A 13711-nucleotide genomic window follows, 5' to 3' on the forward strand; every position below is an offset into this window, starting at 1 on the left:
AGCAGAGTCGAGCCTTCAACGCGTCACGACCATGTGCGCGTGTGTGCTCCATCAAAAACACGCAGACAAGATGGTGAAACACAGTGCGGGTCCTCGGTGCAGGTCCCCGGACCCCCTGGTCCCTCCTCCCTCGGTGCCGGTCGCAGGGGACATAGATCTTCAGCAGTAGTGAACGGTGAACGGCAGTGGTGGTGGTGAAACACGAATGCTGGCCAGGTTCTGAGACGTATGTGCCGGGTATGATTCTAGAACGTCACCAGAGGCCATCACGCCCTTGCAATCTATGTGGCTTACCCACGTGGGAGTCAAAGAATGCTTTCGGAGGCGTGGTCCATGGACGTGAAGAGGCGCCCCGCGCCCAGGTGCGACTGGACGTGCCACCACCCAGCGTTTGCAGGGCCTCGAGCGTGGGCGTCGGGAGGCCATCCGCGCGCGCCGCGCTGGCAAGGCTGCGATCAGGCCAAGCCAGCCCCCTGAACCGACCTCGAAGCTCCCTCCAACCGCAACTCCACCTCTGCCAACGCTGCTCGGGAGGCCAACATGCAACATTATTCGTTGATGGTAACTTTGGCGGTTCCTTCAGTGATCAACACACAGCAAGAGACCCGAAGACTGCGGGTCTGGACGGCTCTCTCTCCTGGCTACCGCTTCTTGATATGTTTCAAGCTGCCATAGCACCAGATATCCACAATTGTGGTAGGTATAAGAGTTTCCCTCGTCTCCTCGCGTCCGACACATCTTCCGTTCGTCAGAGCATCAATCAGCTTTCCACTCTCTTTTTTTGCTTTCGTTCCATCTTTGCGAAGAGCCGCCAGTCGTGCTCGCACCTTTCATTACAAAAGGACGCCGTTGATCGGGTCCGAATACAATCGTTCAAACAACAAAATCACGTCGGGATTCAAAATTCAACCACATCAATCAATTCAGAATGAAATCCACCTTCTCAGCCGCCGTCCTGGCTCTGGCCCTCTCAGCCACCGCCGCCCCATTAGGCAAACACTCATCCGCCCACGCCAGCCTCCACTCCCACTCCGGCTCTAGCAACCACACCACTAACCCCTCCGAATCCTCCTACGGCCCACCAACCTTCTTCGGCGACAACCCATCCACCTACAAAGGCCCACCGCGCGGCAGCCCCGAATCGCAGGCATCCTCCGCAACAACCCACCGCACACCCCCCTCCGCCGCAAACGCCACCTCCCCCCACCCGCACCTCTCAACCAGCACCTCCTCCTCCAACACCTCCCTCCCCCTCACCCCCCGCAACGTCCCCGCCCAGCCCTCAACCCCAGACTACAAATCCTACATCTCGCACGACAGCACGACCATGTTCGGCCTGCAGAGCCCCACCTGCAGCGCCGTAACCCTCATCTTCGCCCGCGGCACGACAGAAAAAGGCAACATGGGGACCTGCGTCGGGCCCTCCCTCGCCTCTGCGCTCCGCGAGAAAATCCCCTCCCTCGCAGTCCAGGGCGTCGACTACCCCGCGAACTCCGAGGGCAACACCATGTACGGCGCCAGCGGCGGGCCGAACATGGCGATGCTGGCGCGCGCGGCGCGCAAGATGTGTCCCGGGACGAAGATCGTGCTCGCGGGGTATTCGCAGGGCGCGAGGTGCATTCACGGGGCGCTGGGGAAGAGCGAGGAGCCGTTTGACGGCGGGGATGTGGCTGCTGTGGTGGCGTTTGGGGATCCGTTGAATGGGCACAAGGGGGAGGAGTTTGAGGGCGTTCGGAGGGAGAAGGTGCTGCAGGTTTGCGGCGATAAGGATGGGCGGTGTCAGGATGGGAAGGTGGACTTGGAGGTCGACGGCGGGCATATTAGTTATGGGAGCTCGGCGGAGGATGTGGCGGAGTGGATTCAGAAGACGGTTGGTTGATTGGTTGGAAAGGGGGAGAAGGGATTGATTGCTTCGTCAGTGCTGGATGCTGCGAATGTATGGTCGTCTGCCGCTGAATTTATGACTCTCTTACCTAGCATGATGAACAGTTACCACATCACCCGAATGACACTCAATCATGCGCAAGCCAAAAAGGTTACTATTGCTCAAGGATATACAACAGAATGTGCGAAGCCCCCAAAGATAAAAGAAAAACAAGCTAGCTGTATGTCATCTATCGTGAAACTCGTCTCTCGCATGGCCCTCCGCCCCACCACACGCCACCAACAGCCCATTAATTACAAGGCCACCCCAACCCTCTACTCCGCCAACACCATCCTCAACATAGCAGTGAAATGCTCCCCCAACTTCGGCAACTCCACAATCGCCGGCTTGACCGGCTCGCCCGCCGACCTCTTCAACAAATCCCTCTGCCTGCCTCTCCTCTTGCGCTCCGCCTCAATCGGATCCCCTCCATCATCGTCCGCCTCGCTCTCGCTCTCCTCGTCATCCTCGTCCGCGAGATCCAGATCCTGCAAGTCCATCGCGTTCAGCCCGAAATCGCCCGGCTTGAAAGTCGACGCCAGCCCGCCCATGCCGTTCGCGCCCTCGGCGGCGCCGCCTCCGCCAGACGCCATCTTCTGCCGCGTCTTGTCCTGGTGCCACTTCTTGCGCGCCATCTGCCAGCGGATGAGGGAGTTGATCTCGCGCACGGCGGCGTCCTTGTCGACGAGCCCGACGCTGAGGGCGCCGGAGAACAGCGCGTTCATGTCGAGCTTGCCGCCCGCGGGCCCGTTGCGCAGGAAGTCGAGGATGCTCTCGATCCAGTTCATGAGCTTGTCGAAGAGGCCGTTGTCGTGCAGGTGGACTTCGTGGACGAACTTGTACAGGTCCTCCTCGTGGCGCGCGCACAGGTCGATGAAGGACTGCACGGTCTGGTTGGGGTCCGCGCTGACGTCCTGGCGCTGGGCGCGCTCGATGGTCTGGATGGCGTCGTCGACGAAGCGCGCGAAGTCCGTCACGCTGCTGTAGACGTTGGCGCTCTTGTAGACGCGCACGAGGGGCTCGTAGAAGATGGTGAAGAGGTCGCGGAAGAGGTGGAGCGTGGTTGGCTCTTCGATCATCTCGAGCATCATTTCTTTGTCGCGCTTGCGGGTGTAGAGCTTGAGGAGTTGTTTGAGGCGCGCGAAGAGCTCGGCGCCCTGCCGCATGGACTCGTCGATGTGCTCGACGGCGTTTTCCCAGGCGACGTAGGCGTTGAAGATCTGCGCGATGTGGTCGTTTGAGAGCTGTGGTTGGAGCTCCTCGGTTTGCATGATCTTGACCAGCAAGTCCACTTGGTCGGCTTCCGCTTCCTGTTTGATTGCGTTCTTTTGAGTTTCGTCCGAGTACGTGAAGTTCTTGATCTTCTCGAAGTAGAGGTTCTCCTCGATCTTTGGGAGTAGGGAGTCAATGGAGCGCTGTATACTCCGTACACCATCGCCAATCGCAAAGCCAAACATGCGCTGGAGTAAGCTCTTCGCGCCGAGCGGTTGTGCCATGAAGAGGTCCAGAACACCTTTCATCACCGCTGCAGGATTGGTAAATCGAATGACCTGCTTCAGAGCCGTATACGGCACCAAGCCATGTATCCTCTTCAACTGCGCAAAAAGCTCAGGGCTGTTGTCCTCGGCAAGGAAAAGGTGGTACAACGTGGCGGCCACTTCAATGCGAAGCCATTCGCAGACCTTTTGGTACTCAGGCGCCAGCTCGGAAATACTGTTCTTGACCTTGACCTCGGCGAACAGGTTTCGCAAGCCGTTCTTCTCAATCACCGTCCTCCTGAAGCTCTCCATGTGCACGTCGAGCTCCTTGGCGCGCTGGCTGGCGATTTCGAAAAACCTCCGCTGCTCCTCCATCCGCCTCTCGTCCATCTCTTTTCGCCGTGCGATGTCGTCCAATTCTTCGCTGGTTAGCTTTGTCGGATCCGCTGTTAAGAAGTCCGTCATGGCTCTGCTGTGAGCGATGTTCTCGTTCTGAAGGAAATTACGAAGGAAAGCTCTGAGTGATACTCGTTGGTCTTCACGAGGGAGTGTGTGTGCCGAAGTAGGCGAGCCGGAGCGTGGTGTGGCTGCAGTCGCAAGATTCGAAGAAGAATCCATGCTAGGGCGAGGCGATGCGCTGCTGGGAGTGAGCGACGGGGCGCGCTTGTGGTTAGGCGTGGCGCTGCCTCCTCCGGTCCAGGATGAGAGGTACGAGCGGAATCCTCCTGATGAAGCCTCTTGGGCCTGCTCTGGAGGCGCGAGACTGGCAGCCGTCGTAGACATTGAAGACATACTTGAAGCGTCATCATCGTCCGCGCTTGTGAACATCGACGAGCTCTTGTTTTTCCTTGGCAAAGGCGGAAGCACTTTTCCGGGCAACTCCTGTCGCAATTTCTTATGCATCCTCACGAAATCACCGAACCGTCTGGCTACGTGGATCTCTGGCTTGTCCTTCTGCTTCACCCTCAGCAGAAAGCTGGCATGCTGATGTTTCCTGACGTGCCGTTTCTGTGTGACCGATCGCACGCCTTCCACGTTGACATCCCAGCCATTGATCTCATTGCCCTCAGGTTGGTTCACGACAAGACCTTGCTCATTTGCTCCGCGGTCCACAACCTCCATCTCGCTAAAGCGGATCCTCTCCTCATAGCCCGACGCGGTGGGGATTCCGGAAACCATCATCAGCTCGACCAGCTTGGTCGCCTTGATCGCGAGCTTCGACCTCTTCGTCTCTTCTAGTCTGTCCTCGGAGCCCGAAATATGTTTGTTCGCAAAGCTCTCGAGGAAGATCTGCAGCTTGTCCTGCCAGAACTCCTTCTCCTGCGCCTGGTTGAGGAAGGGGAATTTGCGCACGAAGTGAACGAAGATGAAGCGCAGCAAAGGCAGCTCCGAGTCCTCGGGCGCGACCTCGCCGGCGTCTGAGAGAAAGGGTGCGCCGAAGCGGCGCAGCGCAGTGGGGTGCGAAAGCTCGCGGATCTCCCATTGCGTTTGCTGGCTCAGCAGCTCGCGCTTCAGGTAGTGTTCCTGCTTGCCAGTGAGGACTGAGCCGGGAGGCGGCACGGACATCTTGGAGTTGAAGGAGACGGCGGAGTGTAGTCGCTCGAGCTGCTGCTTGCGCTGGCCGTCTTGGTCGTCGGATTCGGGCTGTTCCTCCGGAGCGTCGACAAAGGGCGTGACTGTTTCCATGGTGTCTGTCCGCCTCGGTCGGGTCATCTCTTGCTCCTGCGAGCCTTGCGACGGGCGATTGCTGGGTGTGAGCTGGACTCTGCGGCCGTCGAAGGTGGGGTAGGAGACGGGCTCGTTGGGGTCGTTGCCGCCGGTGACTCTGGGGCTCGCCATGGTTGCAGAAGGAGTGGGTGGAGAGCGGCGACGGGCAATGGAGGGAGGCGGCCCCGGGACTACCTATTCGGTGGTGAAGGAGTGTTGGAGGGCTGTGACACAAGACATCCGGGCTGGCGTCTGTCAAGCGCGCCGGTGGTGGGCACGCGTCGATCGGGGCGGTGGTGGAGTCGCGGCGTGCACAGCACCGCGGACGATGCTTGACGTAAGCCCCGCGACGCCCGCATCCGCCAAGCGCCTCGTCATGCGCGGGCGGTGCGGCAATTTTTTGTAATCTACTACACGGTTTTGATCATATGGTGGGGAGCATCACGAGGCTAGGAGGTCTATGGCTGTTTGTGCGAGGTGTGAGTGAAGGGCGCTGCCGTCACTGCGAGACAGAGCAGAGCAGCGCGGGCTGTCGCAGCGAGCCACCGGGCAGCGTCAGCCAGCACCGGCATCACCAGCCTCTCGCCCACGGCCCACCACAGCCAGCAGCGCGCACAGATCTCTCCGCAAATCACGCCCCCCTCCTTCTCAGCCCTACTGGGCAACGCCAAGCGCCTTCTCTCGCGCGCGCATCTCCACCCACCGAGGTCACCGTCCTATTGGCGCACGTTACGATCCGACCACCAATGTATCGCACGCAAACAGTCTTGACTTCCTCCTCGGTCCGTCTGCCCTGTAAGGCTGCGCGGATAGTTCGGCCGGTCAAGTCATCTTGGCCTTGGGCCTGTGCTGGCGCGACGCTTTCTCGCTGCCTGCTGGGCTTGACGCCCGGCTGCCGCGGCCGGAGCGGCAGTGACGGTGTATCTCCGTGCTGTGTGTTGTGTGTACATGGGCTTGCGAGGCGGTGCTGAGAGCTCGCGGTGCGAAGTCTGTCACGTGCTGGTGGAATCCTGGGCTTGAAGTGCGTGTGAGTACGTGGACTTCCTGTGGCTGTGGTAGAGCTAGTGGCCCGGGGGGCTTTTCGCATCCGCAACGACAAGCCACCGTAAGGATACAGTCGAAGTTCTAAATGCGGAACGTCAAAGAGTCGTGGCTCAGCCATACAATGTGACAGAGGTATCTTCAGCCGACAGACAGCGAGCGGTGTGCCAGGCTTGCCCTGATGACCTCGCTCCAAATGGCGGGACGCACGTGTGGACCATTGCGCGTGTGTTTCGACCGAGAGAATACTCACAAACGGTAATTTACATCAATCAAGCATCAACTCGTCTCTTACAACCCAACCCCCTTCACCTCCCCCTCGCTCACTCCCCTCACCTGCCCCTCCACTACCTTCCCCTCAATAACCTCCCCACCCCTCCCCAACATCAAATGCTCCACATTCACCTTCGGCCCCTTGAACCACTTCCTCGCATCAACCACCCACCAAACCACCGCCCCCAGCATCGGCGCCCCATAACACAGCGCCGTCCAATTCATACTCGCCGGGTCCAGATTCCGCCCCGTCACGCTCGGCAAGCACAGGATCGGCACCATGAGCGTCACGAACGCGCTGCCCACGGCGCCGATCGGAATGCTCGCGCGGCCCAGGTTCCAAGGGCCGGGGCGGAACCGGTTGCCGACGAAGAAGACGCGGATGACGATCGGGATCGTGAAGGCGACGAAGGCGGCGCACGCGCCGATGCTGAAGATCGCCCCGATCGCCAGCTCGCCGCCGAAGATGAGCAGCAGGCACAGAGTGCCGACCAGGCTGTTGAGCCAGACGGCGTTGACGGGCGTGCGCGTGTAGGTGTTGACGTGCGACCAGATGCGGGAGAGGGGGAAGACGTCGTCGCGGGCGTAGGCCTGGGAGAGGAGGTAAGCTTGGGGATCTGAGAGGGTGGAAGGGATGGAGTGGAGGCTTACGAATGTCACGCGCGACGCGGCGATCATGCAGCCCTGGCCCATGGCGAAGCCCGCGATGATGGTGAGGGAGAGCACGGCGATGACGATCTTCTGCGGCAGGATGTCGTTGAGGTAGGCCGCGAAGGGCTGGCCCAGGTCGCTCTCGAGCACCGCCGTGATGTCCACGACTGTGTAGGCGACGACGAGCTGCAGGAACCAGCCGAACGTGCCGCCCATTGCGGAAGTGAGGAAGATGGCGCGGGGAGAGGCGACGTTGGCGTTGCTGCATTCTTCTGCGAGGTGGAAGGGCGAGTCATAGCCGCTCATTGTCCCTGTGGGCATGTTAATGAATTTGCGAGGCGGGTCAAACCGTGGGAAGGAGATCGCTTACAGATGACTGATACGAACGACATGAGAACAGAGACTCCGGGAGCAAAATCCGTGCCATCGTAGATGGTTCCCCAGACGTCACTGGAAGGATTGAACTTGGAAAGGCCATGCGCTGTGCGGTCACAAGCCGCAGGTATGATGATGATCACGATCACCAGAGCGATGATGTTGAACGTCGAGCCAGCGCTGTTGACCTGAGCGATCCATCGCGTCGGGAAAGACGCCATCACGCTGTGGATGATCATCAACAGAACCGTAAGAAGAAAGACCTATATTCTCATCAACTGATGTCCAAAGCCTGCTTTGACACCGCAGCTCACCTGGTAATTTGTAGGCACATAGCTCGCATTCTGGATACTAGCCGCAGCCAGTATCATCGAAGCAGTGCCGTAATTCACACTCGGCGCAGCAGTAACCTGCCCTAGCCAGTTCGACCAGCCCGTAAGCCAAGCAGCCAAAGGACCCCAGCCCGGCGGCGCCAGCACAGCAGCCGCATAGTACAGTCCTCCACTGGTCGGCATAGACGAGCACAGCTCAGCCATGGAGGACGCGATCGACTGGATGCCGACCATGGCCACCAGCCAGCCCCAGGTCATGCCGGCCGTCCCCGCGTAGCCCATGCCGTAATAGAGCGTCGAGGCGAAAGACGGCAGCAGGCCCAGGACGGCGAACGACACGCAGAACGTCGACCACAGGGTGAACTCGCGCTTGAACTCGGGCTTGTAGCCCAGCGAAGCGAGGACCTCCTCGTCGGCGTTCCACTCGTGGTCGCCCTTGTTCACGGGTATGTCGCCGCCCTCCAACACGGAGGTGACCGGCTCTTCCGCGACCGTGTGCCTGTGCCCGGTGATGGATACGGTGCTGCCTTTGTGTTCGGACATTTTGGCGCGTTGGTGTTGTTCATGGAATGGATATGGAGATCCTCGCGTGTGTATCCCGGAGTCGAAACGAGCTTGACGGTAGCAGCTCGGCAGGTTATATGCAGGGAGGGGAGAGCAACCGGAAACGCCATATTCGCCAGCAGTACATGTAGCGTGAGGTCTAGATAGCCGTAGGACTAGGGTTGATAGAGGCGGGCCAATCCCGAAGAAGAAGTGTCAACCAGAAGCGAGACAAAGAGTTTGGTGGCTGAAAAAGAGCATAATCGATCAGACAACGGCGAAGGAGAGACCATGGGTCGTAGAATTAGCCACATCATTGTGTCGCGGGGGCGGCGCGCGTGTCGCCTGTTCGAATCAGATCGTTAATCACACATGGCGTGTGACATGCTACGACGTTGCGACGCCGTTCGGTCCAGCAGAGTGACCCTCGCTCCATGCCGGGCGATTGCGATCGTGGATTTCTGGAGTATCGTCAACTAACGCATGACCTGTCGCGTGGTGTTACCATCGCCTTATCACCATTCGAGTCTCGTGGTATGGTCAGCCTGTAAGAGCGGGGGAAGGTAACTCAATGGAGGAGGTTCAAGCGGAGAAGCGATAAGAAACGACAGGGGTCCTCGGCTAGATAGCTCGCGTGAATGGCCAATGTACGAGTGCTTGGAGCGTTTAAAGACAGAGAGACGCTGTATAAATGAAGGCCTGCAAGGAAGAATGGAATGCCCATCGGTCATCCAGAGATCTGAGGTCCATAGATTTTCTGGACTCTGATTACTCCTAGGTATCTCTGTTTTTCGGAATAAAAAGAATTCACGCGGTACCTTTTTCAACCGGCTATCGAGACCACGTTTTAATCTGGAGAGTAAGATACTCGACTCTGTAAGAACGCATCGTAATCTTGAAAAGCTTTAATGCTTTCGCATGCATAGTGGGCGGGGGCACAAATATAAGTGTATCTTATGATGTAGTGAGTATGCTTCCAGTTATCCAACCCTGAACCACGAATCAATCGCTCGCTTCTCGTAAAACATGACGCTCGAAAACATATCAAGTAGACAAACAAACAGGACTTCCCTTAATCAAAACCGCTTCTTCGCTTGCTTGGCCAAGGCCTCAAGCTTTCGCCTCTTCTCCCGCTTCAATCTCTCCTCTTCCTCCAAGGCTTCCTGGTCTTCTCTGCGTGCAGCGCGTGCAGCAGCGGCCTCTTCACGTTCCATTTCGTCGAAGCCTCCCTCCATATCGTCCGACTCGGACATGTAATCGTCTTCCTCTTCTTCCTCGGCATCCGACAAATCGGACCATGATGCATAGCCGCCGTATTTGTCTTGCCCACCAAACTTGTCCTTCTGTTTCACCGGCTTCACAGGCTGTGAGGGGTCTGCTTTCCTCATCGTACCAGAGTAGCTGAGCGGCGTCGGACCTTTTCGCATAGTACCCTTATAGCCCACATCAGCGGGACCTTTCTTTTGCTGAGATCCGGGCTTGCCGTCACCCGGAGTCCCGCTCCTGCTCCTGCCAGCCTGCTGAGCCATCTTTCCCTTCACTGGTGCCCCCTTCTGCTTTTGCTTCTCGGCCGCCTCCTGAGCCGCTCTTCGCTCCCTTTCTCTCTTCGATAGCTTCTCCACAGGTTTGTGAACGATGTTGCTGGCGCCAGTTGTCTTTGCTGCCTGTTGTGCTGCGGCAGCTCGGGCGAGAGTAGCGGCGAATCCTCCTTTCTTCGCCGCGGGAGCAGGTGCAGGGGCGGGTCCGGATCCAGGTTTGGGTGCAGCCGCGGGAGCGGCAGTGGGCTTCGCATTTGTGGTTGTCGCAGGCCTTGTCGCCGGATTAGCGGATGCTGGAGCACGGGCAGTGCCCTTATACGAGCCAGCGACGGCTGGACCAGATGTTGTGGCGTTTGCTCCAGGTGTCTTCGTGGGTTGCGTCGCTCGCGACATCGGCGCGCCAGCCTCAGTCTTCACTGTCTTCGATGCAATTCCAGAACCTCCATCCTCGGCCTTCCGCTTCAGTGTCGATGCTCCTGCGGGGTTGGCGGGTTTCGCGCTTTGGTTTGCGATTGCGGTAGGCTTCGGTTTGGGCGCGGGCGACGACGAAGCCGCGGGTCTCGAGGCAGGCGACGGCTGAGTATTTGCTGCGGGTCCATCCTTACCCACTGATGCCAATAGAGCGGCGAACTAGAGGAAAGAAGTTAGAGGACTGTTGTTTGAGTGCGATGAGGGGAGTTGAGAATGACGTACCGAGGACATGATGTCTGTTGCCTGCTCGTAGTTGATACTGTGCTGTGATCTGCTGAATTGTGCTGCCTCCGGCCCAAAGAGAATGTTCAGGGCATTAGGAAGGTGATGAGGATGCGACCTGGGGTCAGAGGCAGTCTTATATAGACAGGAAAGATTCAAAACATGTGTACAGTGACTTCGGCACTCGCTTGACAAGAGGCGAGGGCTCGGAAGCACGACGGCCCTTTCCGATGGAAGCTGGCGAATGCCGCGAACAAGCCAGCCTAAGGCAAACTCTTGGCGGCCCACGCAGGTGCGAGATTTCCAGCTTTTGCGGAGCGCGAGCGGCTAGTACTTTTCGCAACGACCACCCATCTCCCCAGGACTCGAAGATTCAGTCTGCGCAGCGCGCTTAAAAGTGATTGATTCTCCTGTCTCTACGAAACACCCGACAGTGAGTCCCCGCCGCGACATATCCACCGCACATGCGACGCAACAGCGAACTGACGAATTGAGCGACAGACACCGTCAAGATGAAGTACATGGCAGCTTACCTCCTCCTCAGCCTGGGCGGCAACACCTCCCCCTCTGCTGAGGACATCAAGGGCGTGCTCAGCTCTGTCGGCATCGACGCCGACGAGGAGCGTCTCTCCACCCTCCTCAAGGAGCTCGAGGGCAAGGACATCAACGAGGTAAGGCATCTGAATATGCGAAAAACGCGCGAAACCGCCCATTGCACAGTTCAAGACTAACACACTTTCCAGCTGATCTCTTCCGGCTCTGAGAAGCTTGCCTCCGTTCCCTCTGGTGGCGCCGCCGCCCCCGCTGCTGGTGGTGCCGCCGCCGGTGGTGCTGCCGCCGAGGAGGCCCCCGCCGCCGCCAAGGAGGAGGAGAAGGAGGAGTCCGACGACGACATGGGCTTCGGTCTGTTCGACTAAGCGCGAACTCCAACTCCGGATGTTTGACATGAAAGCCTGGCTATGGGATGGCTTTTGGTTGATGAAGGGCGCGACTGGATTGATCTATGGAAAGTGGGGGGCAAGGAAAATGGCAATGTCATGGACTTGTCGTTCGCGAGGATGCAAGCCCGGCGTCCGGTTATCTTCGCAATGAAACCAACTTCATCGGCCAATATTGTTTCACTCACATGTTTCTGTGACCATATACCTGCGCATCCCGCGACAGCATTTGCGATTCCCTTGCTTCTTAGCAGAGGGCTGAGTCGCAGACCATTATTGCCATATATCCAGCTGTTGAATTGATGCACCATCCATAACACCAACTCTACTTCTGCATTTGCACCAAAACGATCTATGTCCTGCCATACGGCCTCGACATTGCGCGGGGCTCCTGTCACGTGATCGCAAAAAGTTCGCGGCACCTTCCGCAGTCCCACTGGTGCTTGGCAGAATTCGAAATGCGCTCCTCAAGAAACCTTCCGCTGGCTGTGCGTGAACGACTTCCGACCCAAGCGACCGCCGACAGACACATCTCCATCCGTCAACAGCAGACAAGATGGCCGACCAGGAATACGTATGTTCCTCATGATTACTTGCACGAATTGCATACAGTGATGCTGACTTTCTCCTCAGGACCCCGAGGCTGCCGCCGGTACGACTACCCTGCGAAATGGATGAAACCCTGTGGACAGGCCACAAAGGGGCGTGGAAGATAGGATATCGGCTGACATGGTGTCTTTTTCGTTATAGCCCTCAAGGCCAAGAGATCTTTCCGCAAGTTCTCCTACCGCGGCATCGACCTTGACGAGTACGTACAACCTCTGGCATACCACATGGCATACAGGCGACACACGTGGTCGCGCATGCGCGCAAGGCTAAGAATGCTCGACTAACGCTCACATAGGCTCCTCGACCTTTCCAGCGAGCAGCTCCGTGATGTCGTTCACGCTCGCGCCCGCAGACGGTTCAACCGTGGCCTCAAGCGCAAGCCCATGGGCCTGATCAAGAAGCTCCGCAAGGCGAAGCAGGAGGCCAAGCCCAACGAGAAGCCCGACCTCGTCAAGACTCACCTCCGTGACATGATCGTCGTCCCCGAGATGATCGGCTCCGTCGTCGGTGTCTACTCCGGCAAGGAGTTCAACCAGGTCGAGATCAAGCCTGAGATGGTCGGCCACTACCTCGGCGAGTTCTCCATCTCTTAGTAAGTCCAACCTTGGAATCAGACAAAAGCTTATTAGCAGTGCTAACCACTCGAACAGCAAGCCCGTCCGTCACGGTCGCCCCGGTATCGGTGCCACCCACTCTTCCCGTTTCATCCCCCTCAAGTAGAGTATTCTACTGGGAAGGAAGACGGTAATCTGCTGTATTTTGTGGCGGAGTATTGGGAGATGGAACTTTTTCTGGAGCACGTAGCATAATGAAATGTGTTCCTGCTTCTGAACCTTGGGCTTTCTGTTTACTCAATCGAGTGTGTGACGTTTGCAATGCTATGTTGAACCACATGATATCCCATTTGCCATACCGCACACTACCCTGGTTCAGAGACCATGAGCAAGCCGGCGCCATCAATAGCTGTTGCACCCTTCGCTCATCCGAGTGTTTCTGTGACATGAGATTGTCTATTAGTCTCACTACTGCTAGGTATCTCCGGAACGAAAGATAAAAGATTCACGTGGTGCTACCTTTCTCTATCGGCTCTCGAGACCGAATGTTGAGCCGGAGGGTAGGTGATGTGTTCACCCTAAAAGAACGCGTCGTAATCTTCAAAAGTCTACAGTCTATCAGCTGCGCGATGGACTCGCGGACGACGAGACATCGATCACGATCCAGCAGCCTGATGCTGCCACCACTTTGACGCCAAAGTTTCTGCACTTCCTACGCTTGCTACGTATAGTCGATAAGGTAGATTCTCCAAGTAAAAGTTCAGAGTGAATAGTCTGAAGGAGAAGGTAGCGCGTTATTCTTTGTTTTCTTTGGGAAAACCGAGGCGCTCTGAAAAGATCACTTGATGATTTCCGACAAGCGATGTGCACACCGATCACGATTCAGAGGCTTGATCCTGCCAGCCCTGATCGATCCGGTCCAGACTCGACAATGCCACACTACGCGTCACGGCGATGTGTTCAGTGTTCACACTAGGGAATATGACACCCCCATTGTTTTTACGGGGCGTTGACAGCCGTGACAGCCATGGACGTGCGACGGATTCATCAACCGT

At 57.7% G+C, this 13711-nt stretch overlaps 6 protein-coding genes across 6 annotated transcripts; 3 read left to right on the top strand and 3 right to left on the bottom strand.

Annotated features, from left to right (window-relative positions):
- Window positions 1-928: 928 nt before the first annotated feature.
- WHR41_07678 (uncharacterized protein) lies at window positions 929-1879 on the top strand (the record flags this gene model as incomplete). Its single annotated transcript, XM_069376282.1, has 1 exon — window positions 929-1879. One exon carries the CDS (start codon window positions 929-931, stop codon window positions 1877-1879), a length of 951 nt encoding a protein of 316 aa, XP_069226654.1.
- Window positions 1880-2199: 320 nt separating this feature from the next.
- Window positions 2200-5241, bottom strand: WHR41_07679 (uncharacterized protein; the record flags this gene model as incomplete). The annotated part of the gene is made up of 1 exon (XM_069376283.1): window positions 2200-5241. One exon carries the CDS (start codon window positions 5239-5241, stop codon window positions 2200-2202), a length of 3042 nt encoding a protein of 1013 aa, XP_069226655.1.
- A 1200-nt stretch (window positions 5242-6441) lies between these two features.
- On the bottom strand, window positions 6442-8866 carry WHR41_07680 (uncharacterized protein; the record flags this gene model as incomplete). Its single annotated transcript, XM_069376284.1, has 4 exons — window positions 7764-8866; window positions 7445-7712; window positions 7075-7385; window positions 6442-7014 (listed from the first exon to the last, which is right to left on the bottom strand). The coding sequence occupies exons 1-4, from the start codon at window positions 8322-8324 to the stop codon at window positions 6442-6444; spliced, it is 1713 nt and encodes a 570-aa protein (XP_069226623.1). The 5' UTR covers window positions 8325-8866.
- Window positions 8867-9136: 270 nt separating this feature from the next.
- WHR41_07681 (uncharacterized protein) lies at window positions 9137-10734 on the bottom strand. The gene is made up of 2 exons (XM_069376285.1): window positions 10556-10734; window positions 9137-10492 (listed from the first exon to the last, which is right to left on the bottom strand). The coding sequence occupies exons 1-2, from the start codon at window positions 10562-10564 to the stop codon at window positions 9401-9403; spliced, it is 1101 nt and encodes a 366-aa protein (XP_069226622.1). The 5' UTR covers window positions 10565-10734; the 3' UTR covers window positions 9137-9400.
- A 333-nt stretch (window positions 10735-11067) lies between these two features.
- Window positions 11068-11472, top strand: ALTA5 (ribosomal protein P2; the record flags this gene model as incomplete). Its single annotated transcript, XM_069376286.1, has 2 exons — window positions 11068-11226; window positions 11299-11472. The coding sequence occupies 2 exons, from the start codon at window positions 11068-11070 to the stop codon at window positions 11470-11472; spliced, it is 333 nt and encodes a 110-aa protein (XP_069226625.1).
- Window positions 11473-11986: 514 nt separating this feature from the next.
- On the top strand, window positions 11987-12934 carry RPS15 (40S ribosomal protein uS19). Its single transcript, XM_069376287.1, has 5 exons — window positions 11987-12067; window positions 12127-12145; window positions 12244-12301; window positions 12398-12694; window positions 12753-12934. The coding sequence occupies exons 1-5, from the start codon at window positions 12050-12052 to the stop codon at window positions 12820-12822; spliced, it is 462 nt and encodes a 153-aa protein (XP_069226624.1). The 5' UTR covers window positions 11987-12049; the 3' UTR covers window positions 12823-12934.
- The last annotated feature ends 777 nt before the right edge of the window (window positions 12935-13711 follow it).

This window comes from Cladosporium halotolerans (assembly GCF_011745625.1).
Source record: "Cladosporium halotolerans strain TM138-S3 chromosome Unknown Sca34, whole genome shotgun sequence".
NCBI classification, from domain to species: Eukaryota; Fungi; Ascomycota; class Dothideomycetes; order Cladosporiales; family Cladosporiaceae; genus Cladosporium; species Cladosporium halotolerans.